Source organism: Falco peregrinus, chromosome 18 (genome assembly GCF_023634155.1).
Source record: "Falco peregrinus isolate bFalPer1 chromosome 18, bFalPer1.pri, whole genome shotgun sequence".
NCBI classification, from domain to species: domain Eukaryota; kingdom Metazoa; phylum Chordata; class Aves; order Falconiformes; family Falconidae; genus Falco; species Falco peregrinus.
The window spans coordinates 5,111,815-5,131,361 of NC_073738.1; the positions used below are offsets into that span (position 1 = coordinate 5,111,815).

The following is a 19,547-nucleotide window of genomic DNA, read 5'->3' on the forward strand; positions in this document are numbered from 1 at the left end:
TTGGTGCAGTTGGGAAGATGTGATTCACAGTTATAATGAACATTGAAATTTGTCCCATTTTTTCGCAGTTCAGTATTTGAATTGTGTATTTCCTGATTTTTAACCTGTTTACACAACTATGCTAGGTCGGGGGAGGGGGAGGGGGGATCATTAACCCTTCAAATAACAGCATCCCTTGTGTTGGATTGCCAAGAGGTACCTCAGGGTACATCCAGTATACAGAAGCGGCTGTTACAGTAAAGGTATCCAAACCTTTATAAAGGGAAAGGTTTAAATGAGTGTTATTTTCTTTTTATAATTCCTTTCTGGGCTTGGAAAAACCAAAGCTGCTGATGGTGAAATCTGGAGTTCAGGGAGATCTAGTGTTTCCAGGATTGGCCAAAAATAAATTATGGGGTGAAGAATGTTGCGCTATTTTTTTTTTTTTTTCTTTTTCTTCCTCCTAGTCATGCAGCACGGATGAAAAGCTCTGAAGCTTTTAGTCATAACACTCTGGTCCCATGTTTTCCTTTTAATAAAGCATCCAGTGGGAGAATGTGACATAATTGGTTTCTTGGATTTAGAGATCTTGAAATGGCTGGTACAACAGATAGAAGAGGAAACTCTCCAGCAGGGTTACGGTTTAAGAACAGTAATATGGTGGCAAAGTCTTGTCAGTATTGCATGGTAGCGTTGCATTTCTCTTGCAGGAAAACGCTTTCTACATGGTTATGCTGCAGAACAGGCACTTTTGAGTCTCGTCAGTGGCGCGGAATATTAAATCTCTCTCCTTTCCTTGCATTGCATAATCTGAGTGTTGTTCTCCCGTAGCAGCAGAAATGATGGAAGAACTGCATAGCCTGGACCCACGAAGGCAGGAACTACTGGAGGCCAGGTTCACTGGAGTCGGGGTTGCTAAGGTGAGTGTACGTACCTTTGGTAACAGGCATGACTGCTTGTCCATCTTGCACTGCACTTTGGTTTTTTAATTTCTACATTGATAATTTTGCTTTGCTAGCAGAATATTTTTTGTATCAGTAGTTGTGTTTTGATTGCTAATTTGCTTGAAGTATGTTTAAGAGGAATGAAAATGGGATCTCTATGAGCAGATGGTTTGCTATACAGAAGATTTTGGGTTCTAATTAAGTTCTTAGGAGTGGCTCCATCTTAAGGCAGCTTGTACACCCCAAAAAAGCCTGTGACAACTTTGTCTTTGGAAGTGGGAATCTCATCTGTCTCTTTCTTTCTCCAAGAATGCATTTGTGAACTGAATTTGGCCACTTGTTAGACAGAGTTTCGAGTTTACTGTGTTTGATACAACAAGTAACCAGAGACTTAATATATTTAGGAATTTGTTCAGTTCTTTGTGGGTGCAGTATGCCAAAATTGTATACTTGGTTGCATAGAACACACACGCAAAAAGTATTTGAAGGTAAGCTCTCCTATACCTGCGATCCACAACCTGCTAGTAAAATCCCATCTTTGTCCTCATGCACAACTTCATGACTGTTCAGTAGCTGCTTTTCTTGAGTAAGGCACTTAAATAAGAACATTGTGTGGTTGCTTGATATACTAGCATTAACCTGTAAGTTCTCCAGATGATGTTGGTAGTGTTAATAGATAGTCTCTCTGAGCAATGAAATGGTGGCAGAACTCATCTTAAACTAGGTCAGTGAGAAGGAGTTTACTTTTGAGGAAGATACTGAGTTTTGGACAACATAAGGGTAGATGATAAAACAACGTATCGTTGCTAGGTAATTTTCAAAAACCTCTTAGGATTATTTTGAGAAGAGACTTTGTAGATGCTGTATTTCTTGGGAAAATTCAGACCACATCAGCACTTGGAAAGAGGGTTTTGTTTGAGTTCATGCTTTTCTTTCTGACCTGTACTTCAGTCAGGACTCAAACAAGCTTAAGTCTCAGAAGGGAGCGTGAGTAAGTAAAATGTTTAGCTGTAAGGTAGTGTAGTAAGGAAGATTAACACTAGAAGTTGTTGTGGCGTAACAATTTCGGTTATTGAAGTAAGAGTGTAGGGGGGGGTTGATCTTTTTCCCCCACTCTTAAGACTTTTAAGGTTTTTACTAGCATAAAAGTTTATGGTGCATAACGTATTTACAATCTTGAAAAACTTGTTTTATAAAACATTACAACTTTTATGTACTCTTTTCATCTGTTTCTTACCTTTTCCCCCCCAGCCCCGTGTATGTCACTTTAGTGTCTTTAGCTGTGCCGGTATAGATAAAGCCAAACAACTTTCTAGATTAGCTAAGGCTTAGAAGTGTAGGTGCTGTCGTTACTTTATGACAGTGCCAACGTACTCAATACTCACAAATGATATTAGGAACCATTCCTTTTAAAGGAATAACCTTTGAAAGATACAGGAAAGCAAGTCTTAATTATGTTTTCAGTATGTTTGGAGCAGAAAGTACATGCCCTTACTCTGTACCGGTGAATATTGAAAACCCATTTCTGTTTCTAAAGCATATCCATGTAAAAAAGCCTCATTTCTTGGAGGCTTTGCTTTGGGCAAAGCTGTTCTGTTACTGAATTTTATTTTAACCTGTTGTTATGCAGTATAGTGTTTTACTTTGTACTAGTCAGTAAACTGTTCAAGTGCGTTACACTTTTCAACCGATATATATTTATTTACTTGCATACTTGCTAATCTGCAGTAGATCAGCCAACCATTGATATGAATTAGCATGACTCTACTATGTTGCAGCAAATCTTGGTTGCAATATTAATCTCAGATACTACATTCCCTCCCAGGTTGGTGCTTCAAATTCCCTCCCTACCCCCCCAAGTCTCCGTCCGTCATGCTCCGCACTGGCATTGGTAGGTCATTGTCTTAAAAGGAATATATTGGGAAAGCTGTGATACAATTTGTGTGGTTCAACTAAGGTTTTTAGCTCTCTCCAATTAAATGTTTAAGGAAGGCTACGTAGAGTAAGTTAGTGCCATCTAGTGGGACCGGGACTGGCACATCCTCCTGGGATGGAAGGTATTCTGTTGCTGTTTATTGCATAAAAGGAAGAAATGTCATCTTAGATGCTCTCCTATTGGGTGAAGGCAGCAGGCAGTTGTAACTGAGCTTCCTGCCTTCCACCAACTGGGTGTATCGCTTAGTGTGTTTGGTTAGGTTTCTTTTATGTTTAAAAATACAGGATATATTTTGGTCCTGCATAAAACTAACGGGCTAGTTTACATCCATAATACAAGTGCAGCTTTAAAGCCCGCTTCCCCTCCGTGTTTGCAAGTCAAGAGCGGCTGTACGTGTTTCTGAGAAATGAATGAGACTAAGCTGTTCTAGAATAAATTTTTAGGCTGGAAACTAGAAAAAAGCTTCTAGCCATCAGAGTCATGGGATTCTGGAAGAGCTTTCCAGTAACAGTAGTAGAGGACAGAAATCCTAAACTGTTTTGGAAACAGCTGTGCACTGTCACCTCCTGTGGTAGCTGAAGGCACAACCCAATGGCCGAGGTCATTTGCAGTCCCAAATGCCTCAAAATTCTGTTGCAAGTCTGTGATGAATTATCTTACTTAGTAACTGGAGAATATATTTCTCTAGAAGCTTGGAGTTAATACATGAAGTCAAATTTATGAGCAAGGAGTGTTTCTAGGCAACTGTTATACTCATGTGGTTCATCCAGGTCACTAGATAGCTTCAAAAAGCCAGTGATGCTTTAGATGTCTATTCTTGCCATATGGTAAAGTGCCATTCTTCCCCAAATTTGCAAAGCAAGTCCTTAAATTAACACATGACTATCTGACACCTACCAGTATTCTTGCCTATTTAGCTCCTGTTTATGTTTACTTACTAGGGGAAATCTAAGTGCATTCACTTCAGGAATTGTTCTGACTAGTCATCTTGAACAGCATCCTTGGGTCAGTAGGTTCAGAAGACAAAATATAGTTGTTTCTCTAGATAACATTGTTTCATTTTGTCTGTTCTCATCCTCTGCCTCCCTTCCCCTGATCGGTTGCTACCTTTTAAGATACCAGGTGGGTGAACTCCAAAGGATGTGTCATTTCCACAAACTTTTCCTGGATAAGAATTGGAAGAGTTAATTGTGATGGGCGAATCCGTATTTGCACATGGCTTGTCTCAGGCTTGACCAGGGCGGATCATCACAGCAGCACGCATACCTTCTGAAAGTTTGGTCTTTAGAAAATCTTCAAACTAAGTTGTGTGTGCCACTTTGGTATAGCTGAACTAAAAAGGCTGGAGTATTTCTAGAGGGAGTAACCTTTCCTGTCGTGCTGCAGGAGTCTTGTAGATGCAGATGACTCTGCTGGAATCAAAAAAGTATTGGTCTTGGTGGTGGCTAGTGCTCCCTTTCCTCCCCCTCTGAAGTGTCATAAGGAGGGAAATGAAAATAACCTCAAGAGTGTCACTTATGCTGCAGAACATCTACCTCCAAAAAGAGAATTACTCGTAACAGCATTTACTTGTATTATTTTGGGTTTTTTCCTTTCTCTGTCACTGTAGCGGTCTTGGATTGGTTCAGTAGCTACCAGTTGTGTAGTCTACTTGGTAACTTTGGTGCTAAAAATGTTGCAAAGTTGAGAATTCATGTTTGAGAATATTCGTATCTTCCTTGGAGGGAAGTGGTGCTGCATCGTGATGGTCCTTAACAGGTGTCGTGTGCCACCAGAAGAACTAGTTAAGAGTTTTGAAACTGAGCACTGTTCTATCAGCTACCGCAGAACGGGCCAGCACTTTGTGCTGGATACTTGAAAATTGTTTAGATGCTTCCGTGTACAAGATTACTTATTTAAAATGTGTTGTCTGGCTGCTAGAGCCCAGGAATAGTTGTCAGATCTCAGTTCTGTTTCTGCCCCTGAACTGAGGGTTAAGGGTGAATTGCGTGACCCTTCTGTCCAGTTTGCTGTGAGTAAAATAAAAATACTATTTTTTTTTTTCAACCTGAGAGAAGTCTTGACACATATGGAAGCCAAGCAAATCCTGTTGCAGATCTGCTTATCCATCTGATATAGTGGAGGTTACCTGTGAACATCTGATAGTAGATTAACTTCTCCAGGCAAAAAGACCTGGGTGATACAGGGATTTTGTTATTGGCTATAATACCGAGCTTTTCTAAAAGCCCAGTTAAGAAGTAGTCTGTAATTCTTATACAAGATGTGCTTGAAATAAGGTAAGAAATAAGATAAGAAAATGTTAATTAAACCTGTCTTACATGGTAGTACTGGACTAGAGCAGTGGAAAACCATTCAGCCATTTTGTTTTGGTGTAAGACTGTGTGGAGTCATCACTAACTTGCAGTGGAACTAAGGACTGACTTTTTCACTTTGAAATCTCTTGATTTGCTACAGAATTGAGAAGAACTGGGGTTACCTTGGCTTGAGGTAATGAAGCATGACTCTGCCATTTAGTTAGCAAGAGAATTTTGCAACGCGTGTTGCTGTAAGTCCACATGGGAGACTTTGGCTAGGCAGCTTGAATTCCTAGAGCTCCCTTTCAATACGAGGAGTTGGAGAGCACAAAATGGAGACTGCCCAACGTAAGACTTGTGGACAGGCCTGTGGGATCATTTTGGGGAGCTCGGAGAGGCTGGGGAAATGCACGAGTCATGCAAGGCGGCGGATAGACTCGGATGGGAGATAGGTAAAGGCGATCTGAGTCAGGCTAGCTTTGTTACGGAAGAGCTGAGGGGAGCTATTATCAGGCTAAGTTGCTTCTGTTGAAACTTCAGATGTTGTGCCTCATTTGTGGCCTTTCCAGGGCTCTTGCGAAGGGAGAAATGACTAACCAGCTCGTGTGAGTGGACAGATTTTAAATTCTTGCCTTTGAGTAGGAGTCGTGAAAGCGCCTGCTACTGTTGCATCCACTTCTCAACATGGAGGTTTTGTTGTGCATAGGTAGGTCGCGGACTTAGAAGCAACAGTTCATAGGTGAATCACAAGGGAAAAGAGCATGCCAGCTTATCTCGGAAAGAAATTCCTTGCGGAGGAGGAAGTGTGTGCTGTTCTTGTGCTTGTCATTTGGGTAAACACTGTAGAAACTATTAGCTTATTTCAGATGACCCACGTATTTTGAATTTTTGCTGAGCCCCATCACCAATTCTCTTGACAGGGTACAGTGGATGAGTGGGCTGGAAGTGATATCAGAGAAGTGCGGTATTATCCCAAAGTAGTCGATGCTAGAAAAGCCAGATGCCAGTGCAGATGACTTCTGGAAAAAAATTCATAAGCCCTTCCTGTGTAAACTATTGCATGTGTATTATTCCCTACTGCTACTTCCCTGGCAATATTCTGATGTTAGTATTCTTTGCCATTGCTTACTTGGGTTTTCTTTCCCAAAATTCAGGTTCGTTCCTTTAATTCCTCTTGTGTCATGACCACTTGAAATGGTATGCTAAATTAAGTACTGAACATTTATCCAATGTCAGTTGCTGAGTTAAATATAAACAGTCAGGAATGATAAAACATAAATTTGAAGGGTTTTTTATACATACACTCACTGACTGTTAGTTGAGGGGGAGGGACTCAGATGTATGGTTTCTCACATCCATTGTCTAAACCTGTTGCTGTAAGCAGTTGATAACATGAGGTTATGTGTGAAACTAGATACCGAGCTGGACGATCGGGAAAACTTGCTTTTTTTTCTTTTTCTCGCATAACTGTGTGAGAAGAGGTGCAGCCGAGAACTCAGCCGTGTTCCTTAAATATCTGAGGTATTGCATCTTCAGTGCTTTGAGTACAGCACATTCTAATGAACAGTTTGTGTTTCCATAGCTGAAATACCTCAAAACAAGACTTTTATGCCAGCTTTGACATCAACTCTTGTTCATCGCTTCAGCTCCTTGCCTGTAAGATAGGCCCAATACTGCACTGTAAGAGAAGTGTCAATGGAAGGCCCTCTAGGAGGTAATCGAGCGAAAGGAAAGCTCATGCAGTGGAAATGGGTCAAAACATGCCTATGAAGAATTAATTCTGCATTTGTTCACTGTATCGATACACTGACAGCAAACTTGCTGGATGCTTGTGGACAGCTGACAAGCTGTTCTTTTCTGGTTCTGTAACTAAGTAGTTAGTTCCTTTTCACCCTGTCTGCTACTGCGTTGAGTTCAATTTTATGATTTTGCAAGTGTAGTTTCTAGAGGAAGTTTTAAAGTAAAGGGAAAATAGGTTTTTTGCTCTTCAAGAATCTGTGATCGGAACTGAACTGCTCTTTTGTTGATGCAAAAAATGGGTTTGATTCCAGCAGCTAGAGCCGTAAATTTCCCATGTGGTATAGTCAGTACAGGTAGTTGTGGTACTGGAAGTAAGAAAAACATTGTGTATTTTGTATTAGGCATTTTTCCAGCTGCTTGCATTCCAGAACTTTGCATTCAGGTGCAGACTGAGTGGATTTCTTGTACTGGAAAGGATAAACTTGTATTTCTGAAAAAAAATCTTAGGATCATTTCTAACTATGGGCAGCCTCATCAGTTTATTTCTCCAGGTGACCCAAGAATACAGGTCCATTGCTGAAATGCTGGCTGTTCGTAAGCCACTGACGTAACCTTTCGACCACAGTGTTCCTGAAAAGCTCAAATATGGCATTTTGGGAGCAGCTGCTCCTGTCATTTGCTACCCATGTGCAAAATGGAGGCAGCGAGATCTAAGCAAATGTGGAAATGACTTTCACTTTCATCTTCATCATGTCAGAACCCCACCCTGTCCATCTGAGACCAGCAAATGCTAATTTGTGGAGATGCTCCTGCACTTAATAAAGCTTTCGCGCTTGCACAGAAGGTTGACGTCTTAGACGTGCTGCTGGGGCTTGAATTCAAGGGAGGAAGTGAAGGATTTTAAAGGACTGCATTTGTGCAGTTTATAAACAAGCTTTTTACATGGGTGAAAAGATGAAGTTGCAAAAAGACAAAATTATTGCTTGCAATAGGATACCATATTTTTTTTATCAATGTGGATGTACCGAAGTTTAGTGTTGGCACTTCTGTTAAGTCCTGTTGGCCATGGAATAAACCTCTGGAATAACCAAGAGTTGTACCTCTGAGACTTGTGAGCTGTTATGTTGGGTGGTGGGAAGCTTGCCTCTTTGTTTAAAAAGCAACTGTTACAGAACAGGTGAGGTGAAATACCTTTGTGGTCTTGAGCTATTTGTGTGACGAGTTGAAAGCGTATGGTATGGCTTAGAGTATAAATCTGCAGTTTTTCTTATAGTAATTCACTTTTTAAGAGGGAATCCTAAATGTGTAGTTTCCTGAGCTATTCACGTGGGGATTTGTGGGTTTGGGTTTTTGTTTGTTGTTGTTGTTGAAGCAACTAAGCATGTCCTTGTAGGAAAAACAAATTTGGTAGTTAACATTCACAGTGTAATACAGAAGGTAAACAGAACTTTTACCTTCTGTGAATACCTGCTTGGAAATTTGGGTTAGTAATAGCTAGGTTGTATCACAGGTTTAATTTGGTGGTGGTGTTTGCCTCAAATAGGGAAAGGAGAGCTGCTCCCCTCAACAAATGATCTGCTATGGGATTTCTTTGTGGTGTTAAGGCTTCTCCCCGACCCCTCACATAAGTCTTCTGCTCAAGTATATAATGAGAAGTGGACTTGCCTTGGGGAGATATTGGTGGTGGGAAGTGGTTACTGCAAAAATAAGAATGCTAAAATAGAATGAATCTTTGGGAAAAGATGCTCACAAGTTATTAATGGAGAGGTCGTTTTATCATGTCATTCTTCTTGTTAATACATGCCATCAGTAATTGTGAATCTTGTTTTTATATCTTTGTCAAATTCGTCTAGATTTCGTAAGTTACATCTGTAGGAGGATACCTTTGTGTCAGAGTGCTGGGCTAAGACACGGTGACTTTGCATGATTCACTTTTCTTTCCTTTTAAAACTAGTTTTGGTACAGATTTAGAAAAAAATAATTTAAAAAACTATTCGGATACGTAAAAATGCACGTGTATCCAGTAGAGCCTGCAAAGATGCAGGCAGACTTTGTGGGTACCTGGATGCTATTTTGGTAAATCTATTTCAGCCTTTTGTATTTGTGCTTTAGCCTGGTAGGAGCAATTGCTGTGTTGGCAGGTCAGCCATGGGTCCATAAAATAACCCAGTGGGAAGGATTGTCTTATGGGTGCTGGTTGTACTGCTGTTAACACAACTTTGACTTGTTTGCTTTTTTTAGTGCTTTACAAAAGCATGAAAATTACGCATTTAAAGAAAAATTAGTGGTACTGCCAGCATCTGATAACTGTAATAGCTGCCTTGCCAGATGGAAGATGCCTCTGAATTCTTAGTCCAGGGTCAAGCAGATGCTTGCCTGAAGAGCTGAGCTTGGAACTACTGCTACTCAATCAGAAGTTTTGTTCCTCGAACCAGTTGCCTTAAACTTTTATGAATACTGCCTTGGCTGTTTTGTGGATGTGGTTAAATAAAGCAGTTGGGATATAAATTGATACAGAAATATCATTGCAAAGGCTGGATCAGTATACTGAGAAAAGACTGTCCAACTGGCAGTCCAACTTCCATTTTGGTCCAAACAACTTCTGATGTTTTTAGTGCCCCATCATGTGTCTAGGTATTTGACCCGTGCTGCTGCTGTATCCACATGACTTAGAGCAGCCTAGTTAGCCCAGAGATTCAATGTTTGATAGGATGTATCTGCCTTGTATGGAAGTTGTTTCTAACAGTCTTTGCTTGTTTTTCACTAGGGTCCATTAAATAGTGAGTCTTCCAACCAGAGCTTGTGCAGCGTGGGTTCTCTGAGTGATAAAGAATTGGAGGTAAGCTGGCACAAATCCTCATGGTAATCGGGTTTAAGGTGGACACGACTGAACTCGAAACATAGAAGGAATTGTGTGAGAGTGAGTGACAGTGTTCTTTGTTTGGGGTGTGGAAGGGACCAGTGGAACTATTTATATTTAGTCTGCATCTTAACCCTACAGTCTTTGGACAGTGCTGTGAAAGAGTCCTCCTTGAAGCTTCTTACCATAGCAGGCAGATTTTACCCAACCCCAAAAACACAGCTTTGTAGAGCTCAGCTTGTGAAATTGTTTTCAGCTGCATTGTGATTTGTCTGCTTGTTTTGGATACAGTTTTGGCCAAACAAAAAACCAGAGAGCATTAATGGAAAAGTTTGCCTTATCTATCAAATACTGCATTTGCAGAAGTCTGTACAAAGTGGAGCATTTTTACAAATCGCTCTGTGGAATTGTGGAGAGGTGAAAATAAATGCTTTGTCCCTGTTTAATCTCACTGCTTAGGATTAACTATTTCAAAACACTTGCCAAAGCAGCAAAATGAATTGTAGGGTTACGTTTTTGCTTGAAAATTCCACATTAATAAAGCAAAATCTCAATTTTAAATGCACTTTCTTATGCATTTAAAGAACTTTCCACACTGTTATCAGGTAAGTTTTGGATGCTGTTTCTCTCTCTTATATGGCAGTACTCATATGAGGTGCCTGGTGAAGCTAAGTCTTTCAAGAATGCAGTCTCTTAAACTCTATACAAATAAGTTTAGTTAGTAGTGGAAAACTTGAGTATTCATTCTTGTTTTCCATGGGGTTTTTTATGGACTTCTGTGGAGTGATTTAAGTTGACCAAGCTGACATAATCACATCTACCATTGCTTGCTTTTTCAGTCTGTAACAGATAATGTGTGTAATTTTTGTTATGTAAGTACTTGAATGGAAAAACAACTTAAACTGCATCTCATTAATATGCTTACAGTTCCATGGAGGCTGTAATGGAGCCTGTGGTGTTACAGTCACGCCAACGCTGTTCATGAGTTGCTCTTCACTACGCAGTGAGGAGGCTATGTCACTGACTTTTACACACAGAGGAGCTGGTACAGCAAGTCTCTAGATAGGGAGTTTTCAGTCCCCTCATTTTAAAAAGCCTTTGCAGACACAATAGCTACCTTTGTCTTAGCAGCCCCTCCATCCTCTTACCAAAACAATAACATGTCGGTGACTGCCCAGCTGGTAACATGGGACTGTAGATGTCCAGCATCCACTGAGGATGCAGCCAGGTTTAGATTCTGGCTGTGTCAGCTTTATCCTTTCTGTCCTATTAAAGGAGGTAGATTGATTTCTGTGCTTACTGTGTGCAAGTCTTTTGGCAGAGATCTTGAAACAGGGTACTTTAGACTTCGGTTTCCAAAGAGCATGAAACTTAGGTTTACCACAAACTTTCTGGCCATGGCTTTCCCTCCCCCAGAGTTGTGTTTTGCACACTGTGGTTTTCTTCCTGCCTCCAGGCTATAGTTTAGTGGTGGCTGCAGCGATTGTAAAGCATATAGCTCAGAAATTATTTGGGACCCTTTGGGATAAGAGATGTTTTTAAAATGACGTTGGTGATGGAAATGACAAGGTATCTTTCTTGCCAGCACCCTCTGTAAGCTGCTTCTAGTGCAGTGCTTCCTGAAGTTTTCAGCACGTTTGGCCCCGTAAGTGATCCTACTGAGGGGGAAGCCACCACGCCAGGGTCTCCTTCACTCTCACATGTCTAGGCTTGGTAGCCTTGTACAGATAGGCATGATGCTTTTGGAGCCTTCAGACCTCCCACCTGTGCTCTGTATCATGCCTGTGCATAAATAGATCACTGTGCCCTGATAAGCTGCTGCTCAGGTCTCTGGTTGCTCACAGAAATGGCAGATGCAACTAACCCTTGACTTTAATGAGAGCAGATGAGGAGCAAACCAAAGTCCAGGTGAATTGCTGCAGCTGCGGCAGCTTTCTCCTGGCTGCTCTCCTGGGGAGCTCTGCCTTGTTTTGTGTAAGGCCGCAGCTGTGCACTAGCGGACAGGGTAGTTCTTGGCAGCCATCTGCAAAGGGCTTTGGGAAGAAGCATTAGCAGCAGGCAAGATTAATTGTCCTGGTAAACTGTGAGTAGCCACTGGACTGCAAATTTGGATGTCTGTACTCAAACCTTTCGTCATTACTCCTCTTCATGTCAGTACTATGATCACCCTGAAACAGTTTACACGGGGGTTTTTTTGTAAGTGTTTGAACTTGTCCTCCAAACCACGTGAGGTAACTGGGCAGTAGAGGCTGGCTTGCTGCAGCTGAAATAGGAGGAAAAAAAAAATAACTTCATTGCTAACCATGTTGCCTCCCTTCTGCAATGCATGTATCTATCAGGAGGTAGCAGCTATTTGAGAGCAGTGGTTTCTATAAGTACCAGTGCTAGAAACAAATGCACCAGAGAAGTGAATGGCCACTGGGGATATGGAGCAGATCATTGTGTTTTGGCATTTTCTTTAAATCTTGGGATAACTGCGGAAATGTTAATTTTGAAGTATTGTTTAACAGACTCCTGAGAAAAAGCAGAATGACCAGCGGAATAGAAAAAGGAAAGCAGAAGCGTATGAGACCAGTCAAGGTAATTCATTCCTCTGATGCTGCTGCAGGATTTCTGAACGGTTGGTAATTTGCACACATTTTGCACAGTGACCTAGGAAACTAATGGCTCTTCTCAAGGGTGTGTCAGGCAGCTTGTTATAAACTACTCCATGATGGTGTAGTTCTCTTCTGGGAGCCTTGTTATCCTCATTGGCAGGATAACGCTCGTCTTCAGCTTAGTGGCTCAAACTATTGCATTTTTATGGGACAGACTGCCCAAAGGCTTAATGTGGCTTCTCTGAAGTGTTTTGGTCCCCCATTGCCACACATACAGCAGCCAGGCTGTGAAATACAGGCTGTACTCTCTTCCTTGCTTTTTGAGACGTATGCCTGCCTTGTTAGAGTAAGTTCTCACCACAACAAATAAGAGAACAAACTGTGCTCAAGTATAAAGCACGCGGTGCTGTCTCTGAGTACTAAGAAAAACCCAGCATGTTCAAGTCCAAGTTCAGATTTTCTAGCAAATGGGCATAGGGGCAGATTTCTTTTATTCTTCAACAAGAAAGTAACAAGGATTGTGTTGACAGAACCGCTTTGATAATTTGATAATAAGAGAAAAGGGCTAAGTTTTAATGAGCTGGTATTAAGCCACCACTAATTATCTCTCTGACTCTTATAGGAATGCTTGCAAGAGATCTAATATGCAGTAATTTACCTGAAGGCGGAGGACTAAAAGTACCCTTTGCTCTGTCCTTATCTTGAAGGAAATTTTGGAGAACCTATGCAACATTCAACAACATTTAGTGTTTTCCAAGTACTTGAGCAAGTGCAAATGCTGTTTGATTGGATTTGACATGTTTGGAATTGAGATTTAATTGAATTGTCAACTGTAAACCCTCCCAACAACAGCATGAGAGCTGTAACCCTGGGGCAGTCTTTCATTGTGCAGAAGCTTTTGTTGTGATAGGTGTCGCACCTTTCTACAGGGAAAGGAGTGTCAAAATATAGGACTATTTTTTTTAGAATGTCATCATAACTTCTGTTCTTAAAAATACAACTCTTTATTTTCATCCTTTGTTTTCCTTTTTTAGGAAAAGGCACTCCTAGAGGACATAAAATTAGTGATTATTTTGAGGTAAGCATCTTTACATTGTCAGGAAATCGGCTTGAATTCACATTGCGCAAAATCTGTAGATGGAAGCCTGTAATGTACTTTTTGGAAGTTGATTTTTAAATTAACGTTTCTCTGAGCAGTTGATAAAGCAATGTTTTTAAAAGAGCAGCCATGTAAGTATAGGTTTGAGGTTGATTTCCATTGGAACCTGGATCTTGGATGAGGGTATCTCTTGAGTATGCAGACCTGTTTTGGTAAGGGCCCAGTGCTGTGAAAGAACCTACCTGCAAAGTCCTGCTGATTTGACTAGGAAGTTGTTTACAGGGGTCCCTCTTCAGAACAGCTTGCTGTGGGAGGCTGGCACCATGTGGGAGACAGAGACCCCTCCCCAAAACATTCTAAAATTCAATATTCCTTTTTTGTTGCATAGTTTTTGCAACAAAAACAAGTTTTGCATAGTTGTTGCACAGTCTTTTTAGATCGGCATAATCAAGAGCTCTAGCTTTTCCCTTGAAATCTGTTCTTTATTTTACTGAGTAACTCGGAGTCAGAAATCAAGCGCTTATTAGGCCTTACTTTGTTCCTGTCTAAAGTTTTTTGTAAGTGTGGTGCACTGTGATGCAGGAACAGAAAAATTTCTGTGCCAGCTAGACCAGTTGCCCAGCTGCTTACCTATCCTGTCTTTACCGGTGACTGGCAAAGGTGCTTCAGTGGAGGTGTGCGTTTCTAACTCCTCACAGGGAATGGGCTTCCTAATTCTGTACAGTAAATAATTGATCTAGATCAAGTGTGCAGGTTTTTATCTTTTTGTGTACTCAGTGCAAATGTGAATGTTTGCCTGAAGTGCTTGCTTTTACTGTTGTTTTTGAAAACAGTACATGAAATTTTAAGGTTTTCCTCTTAGCTTATATTCGGTTTGTTTAAATGAGTCCCTAGAGCCTGTAAGTCTTCATTTTTAAGATTAATGTGTTTCTTCTCTGTCTGTTAAATTTGCTTAAATATAGTATCTCTGTGGAATTACTGATGATCAGATCTCTTTCTTTGGCCAGTTTGCTGGGGGAAGTGGCCCAGGAACCAGTCCCGGTAGAAGTGTGCCGCCTGTCGCCAGATCGTCACCGCAGCATTCCTTATCCAACCCCTTGCCGGTAAGTGTTCTCCCTGGGGGCAGAGCTGGTGTCATGGCATCGGTTAGGTTGGTGACCATGCTTCAGACAGGTAATAAAAGGTTCTGGACAGGAAAGAAGTGTCTCTTGCTGAGTGATTTGGCTTACTCTCTATTTGGTTTTTTTGTTGTGTTTTTGGTGGTTGTTTTTTAAATCTGAAACTGGGTTCTGGCAGCAAAGCCAGGTATCTAGGACCCTGCAACAGTGGCTAGTCTGATTGTAACTGACATTCATATCTGAGCTTAAAGCATGCAAGATGAATGTTCTTAGCATGCTGTGTGGTTACAGGTAGATCGCTGTCCTTATTAAAAAGTGGGACTGACACATTATTTATACTGTATTCCATTGTAGCTCATAGAATTTCTCCATTGAGTTGGGTGTATGTCATGTGTTTGTATAGCACTAGTGCAATAATGTTCCAATCTTGATTGGACCTTTTGGGTATACTGAAAAGCGTGCATACCATAATTATGTTGGGAAGTCTTTTACTTCTGTTTGTGTGCATGTGACTTGTAAGGAGCATTAGCAAAAGCTTGCAAAGAAATGTGTATACATGCACATCTGTTGCTTTTTTTTTGTTACGTAATTCCGTTTTGCTGTCACAGCATTTCTGCAAGATCTGAATGTGAAGAAATAACCAGTATTTTAAAGCCATTTCAGCACAGAGCAGCTAAAGAAATTTCAACTAGCCAAGCAATATTCAGAGGGCTCTGGTGTCTGATCTGTAGTTTTGACCATTGCCTGGGCCCCTTTTAAAAAATTTTCAGCGTTTGTTGAGTGTCACACAATGCTCCATGCTTTTGAGAAAGGTTAGTATTCCGAAAACCAAATGCAAAGTCTTTACTGATTACATTATTCTGCAGAGACATTTGCACAGTTCATGAATGTGTACTGAACTAAATCCCAACGTGGAATGCTCTGCTCAGAATTCAATATGTGTAGCTAGATTTCAAAGCTTTGTAATGCTGCTTTAAGAGAGAGCTTCACATATGCTTCTAGGTATTTATGTTTATAAAAATTAAAATTACCTTGTTAATTGAATGGGCCTTCCTCCTGTCTTTTATTAATTCGCCAGTACATCTCTTTAAAGAGAATTTAATGAAAGAAATACCATTTCTGAATGTCACATATGCATGAGGTATTAGGGGCAGTTCTTTATTCCAGCAGATGAGATACCCTGCAGGTGTTTATAATGGGACAAGTGGGTTCTTCCTTTGGTTTTCTTCTTCTATGCTTGTATGTATTGAGTAGGTTAAAGTTTGAACATATGTGGTGAATACTGGTGTTACAGTTAGTTTCAGCTAGGCTAGTTTGTGCGTCTCTACGCAGGTGCTCTTCTTTACTCTTGCAGCTAAACCTGTAATGTTTGCTTATTCATAACAAACTATTACGTGCATTTGCAAGATCTGTCCTCTTCTTACAAACTGAATATCAACGGTTTGAGCTAAGCCCCCAAAAATGGGGGGATGAGTGACAATTGGAGAGGATTGAGTTATCTTACCCATTATGGGTGTTGCTGTGCTCTAGGAAGAGAGCAGAGTGTTAACATGTCTTTCACAATGAGACAAACCTCCTCCAAACCTGTGAGTTAATCTATACTGTACTGGAAATTTTCTGCAATCAGAACTTGTGGAGGAATTGTAATGGCTTCAGGATGTTACTACTTGTCTTCAAATCTCTTGACTGCTTTGAATTGTCTTGCTTCTCCTTTGATCAGAAGAATGATCTGCAGGTCTTCAGACTCTTGCAAGGTCGCTGTCATGCACAAGCATTCTTTTGCGGAAGAAAGTTCACTCTTGATATTTGTAATGTTAGCCAGAAAATATGCTTCAGGTTGCAATTTAGGTTTTTAAGAAAACTGAAGCCTGACCTGACTGTTTACTTTCTGTGGCATGTGCCTGGCCCGGAGTTACAGCTTGGAAGGACTTAAATCATTATTACCCAGACTGCCAAGTTTTAGCAGTGATGGGCTGGCTTTTGGCGGAGGCAATGAGATTCTAAGTGCTGTAATCAATGTAGCTCAGATGATTCTTGTTCTTATTGAACCCAGTTGCTGTATCACAGTTGGAAAATGAGTCTACTGCTGGAGAAAGGAGCTGGCCTTTAAGAAATGTAATGCATCTTAAAAAGAATTTGGAAATGCATTACTATTTTGCTTATCTTGCAGGAGATCGGTCCCAGCTACAATGACACAAATGAGCTTATCGAGGCTGCTGGGTCCTAGAAGTGGTTAGGTTGCTGGCATTTAGCAGTTCTGACTCAGTTTACTTCACCAGAATAACAAAAGTGTTGTGACATTGGCTGTTTTAAAATGAGTCTTTAAAAATCATCAGGTAGTGTAATTTCAAGTGCATTGACAAAAACCACAATGCAGTAAGGTTTTTGGATCCACAGCCTACTTTGCCCCACTGGCTCTGAAACACATGTATTTGCAAAGGAAGGGAGCGTGTTAACTGGCAAGAAATTGTCCTGTGTGTTCATTTGTTACTTTTTTTTAATTGTTAACTTCATCTACTTTTTGATGTCTGCTGTTGGAACAATCACTCCAGGAGTCTTGTTTGAGTTACCAGATCCTCACCATGCTGCCTGCCCATTCCTGAGCTGCTGCTTCACTGACAACAGTTTTGGCAGAGTCAGAGAATCGCTTTAAAAAAAAAAAAAGTTCATTGTATATTTTTTTGACTGTGTTACAGCGGCGAGTGGAGCAGCCGCTGTATGGGGTAGACGGCAGCACAGCAAAGGAACCACAGGAGGAACACTCTGCTCTGCCAACGCTGATGTCGGTGATGCTGGCGAAACAGCGGCTAGAGAATGAGCAGCTGGCACAGAGGGGAGGTGGCCTCTGTTTTACTTTTGTCTCGGTGAGCAGCTCTGAAAAGATTTAAATCCTAAGGGATGTTTCTAGTTAAGGGATGGGGAACTTGAAGCTTTTCTGCTTAAAGACAGTGTTTCAAGTGCAGCCTGGTTTATTGATGACCAAGTCTACCATCTTCTGGTAAGTTCATCTTCCTTGTGAAGAGTTCTAGGTCCCAGGCTTTGCTTGTTTAATAAAGTGGTGTGGGTTTTAAGTTAACGACTCAATCTTATGTAGAACAAAAGAATAACATCTGAGAGGCTAATCTCATAGATGCAAAAAAGCAAAAGAATGAAGTATAGTCTTGCTGTGAGAAGTGTTTGTTTTGGCCTCGCTTAATCTCAGCTGACATGAATTATGTTAGGCTTTTAAAACCTTTGTCTTTTAGCAGGTTGGGCCAGGCTTCTTGAAGGAAACTGACTCTCTTGTTTTGCTGAACTAAATCTCTAGAGCATTCTTAAACCTTACATGAAAGTACGATACCAGGCCAGGCTGCACCTCCCGTGTAAAGATAAAGTGTAGTGGTCATGCTGAGGAGTATATAACAATACACTAACTTTCTTTTTCAGGCCCAGCAAGGCAGCCCATCTTCTACTGGATCAGGGAACACTGAGCATTCCTGCACTTCCCAAAAACAGATTTCCATCCAGCACAAACAGTCACAGGTATAGCTCACTAGATGATACATCTCTTGGATATGAGGTTGAAGCTTGATGGAGCTTCTCTTCCATGCCAGAGGGTGCCACTTGTAGCAGACACAATGTTTCCAGTGGAAAGAGCCAGTAGTCCCAACTCAAGTCTGTAACTACTGATTGAAGTGAATCGCTCTGAACTTTGTTCCTTATCCTGTAGAGGATGTTTTTGGTTGCTGTTACTGAGGCTTTTCTGCGTCAATACTGTGGGCAGTTCTTCAGCTGTGTGTGAATGTCCTCAGGAGAGGAACACGTGTTTCATTTTTATTGTATCCTGAATGTTCTTCCTTGCTCTGTTAATGAAGATGTAAAGATGAGCAATAGCTGTGAATGCCTCTATTCAGGCACTGGGTCATGGGTGCGCCCACGCTGCTCACAGTACACCTGTGCACAGTCTAGCTGGAAGTTGGTTGACCTCTGCAGAGTACACCCATGGAATTGTTTGTCCTGTCAAGGTGGAACTTGGTGTGTTCCTGACAGTGCTCTCAGCAACTTCACTGACCTGGAGTCCAGAAGAGTAGTTCTTTTGACTGTACTGCTGTCTTTTTTTGGTGCCTTTGAAATTGTTAAGATTCTTCTTGTGGCTCTATGGCAAGATCTACTTTTAGCTGTCATCTTCTTGTGTTGCTTATAAGATGTTCAGCTTTATCTGCAATGCACCTTGCTTATTTCTTCTCCAAGCCTGCTTTTAATCTTTCGATTTTCATCTCCAATTTCTCTGTGACTGACCCTTCCCTTAAGTGGTTTTTAAACAATCAGTTTTGTGTCAATCATTTTTTCACATCAGTTTGTGTCAGAGATTATTTTATTGCTGGGGGAAGTTTGTTCTCCATTTCCCCAGCAGGTGGTACAAGCTCTTTGTGCATGAGGAACAGCAGTTCTGCCTCTGGGGATACTTGCTAGCTTAAGTCTCTGAGCTCTGTTGTGTCACTAGGGTCACATTTGTTGTCTGTATTGTTAAAATGCTGATCTGTGAAGATTCCTGTTTTCTTGCTAGTGCATGGAGAATTCTTGTGTGAGAGCGATGCCATAACTCAAGAACCTGCCAGAGATGCCTTTCAATCTTGGCTGTCCCAACATCCGTGCTTAAAATAGTGGTTCCACCTCAAACAAGCAAGATGGTTTTTATTCTCTCCTGTGCTAAACATGCCCACAAATTTCATCATCTTTGAAAAGGGCAAGACATTATCAGAGCATGCTTTCTGCCAGTGCTCAGCTTCGTGATATTCTCTAGAGGTCTAGATAGATGTAGCATACACTTCAGGCAAAGAATCCAGGAGGATGCTTGGCTGCATGATGAGGACATGTGTATGTTCTTGGTTTTCACTTCCAAACCTGTTTGGAGTTGATAAGGTTAAAAAAAAAAATCTTCAGTGATTTTTGGTTTGAATCACTTCTAGCAATGACAAAGCAAGTCAGCATAACCATGAT

The 19,547-nt window shown here is 41.0% G+C and overlaps 1 protein-coding gene across 8 annotated transcripts in view; it reads left to right on the forward strand.

Annotated features, from left to right (window-relative positions):
- TLK2 (tousled like kinase 2) overlaps nucleotides 1–19,547 on the forward strand; it is a 42,468-nt gene that overhangs the window by 1,590 nt on the left and 21,331 nt on the right. For 2 of the 8 annotated variants that reach the window (XM_055789836.1, XM_055789840.1), the window contains exons 2-9: nucleotides 811–899; nucleotides 2,749–2,814; nucleotides 9,661–9,732; nucleotides 12,264–12,333; nucleotides 13,385–13,428; nucleotides 14,457–14,552; nucleotides 17,264–17,431; nucleotides 17,994–18,089. In XM_055789836.1, the coding sequence (XP_055645811.1) occupies nucleotides 819–899; nucleotides 2,749–2,814; nucleotides 9,661–9,732; nucleotides 12,264–12,333; nucleotides 13,385–13,428; nucleotides 14,457–14,552; nucleotides 17,264–17,431; nucleotides 17,994–18,089 (693 nt within the window). In that variant the 5' untranslated portion in view covers nucleotides 811–818. The remainder of the gene's footprint in view (nucleotides 1–810; nucleotides 900–2,748; nucleotides 2,815–9,660; nucleotides 9,733–12,263; nucleotides 12,334–13,384; nucleotides 13,429–14,456; nucleotides 14,553–17,263; nucleotides 17,432–17,993; nucleotides 18,090–19,547) is intronic. The other 6 variants (XM_055789838.1, XM_055789841.1, XM_055789837.1 and 3 more) reach the window with 5 other exon arrangements.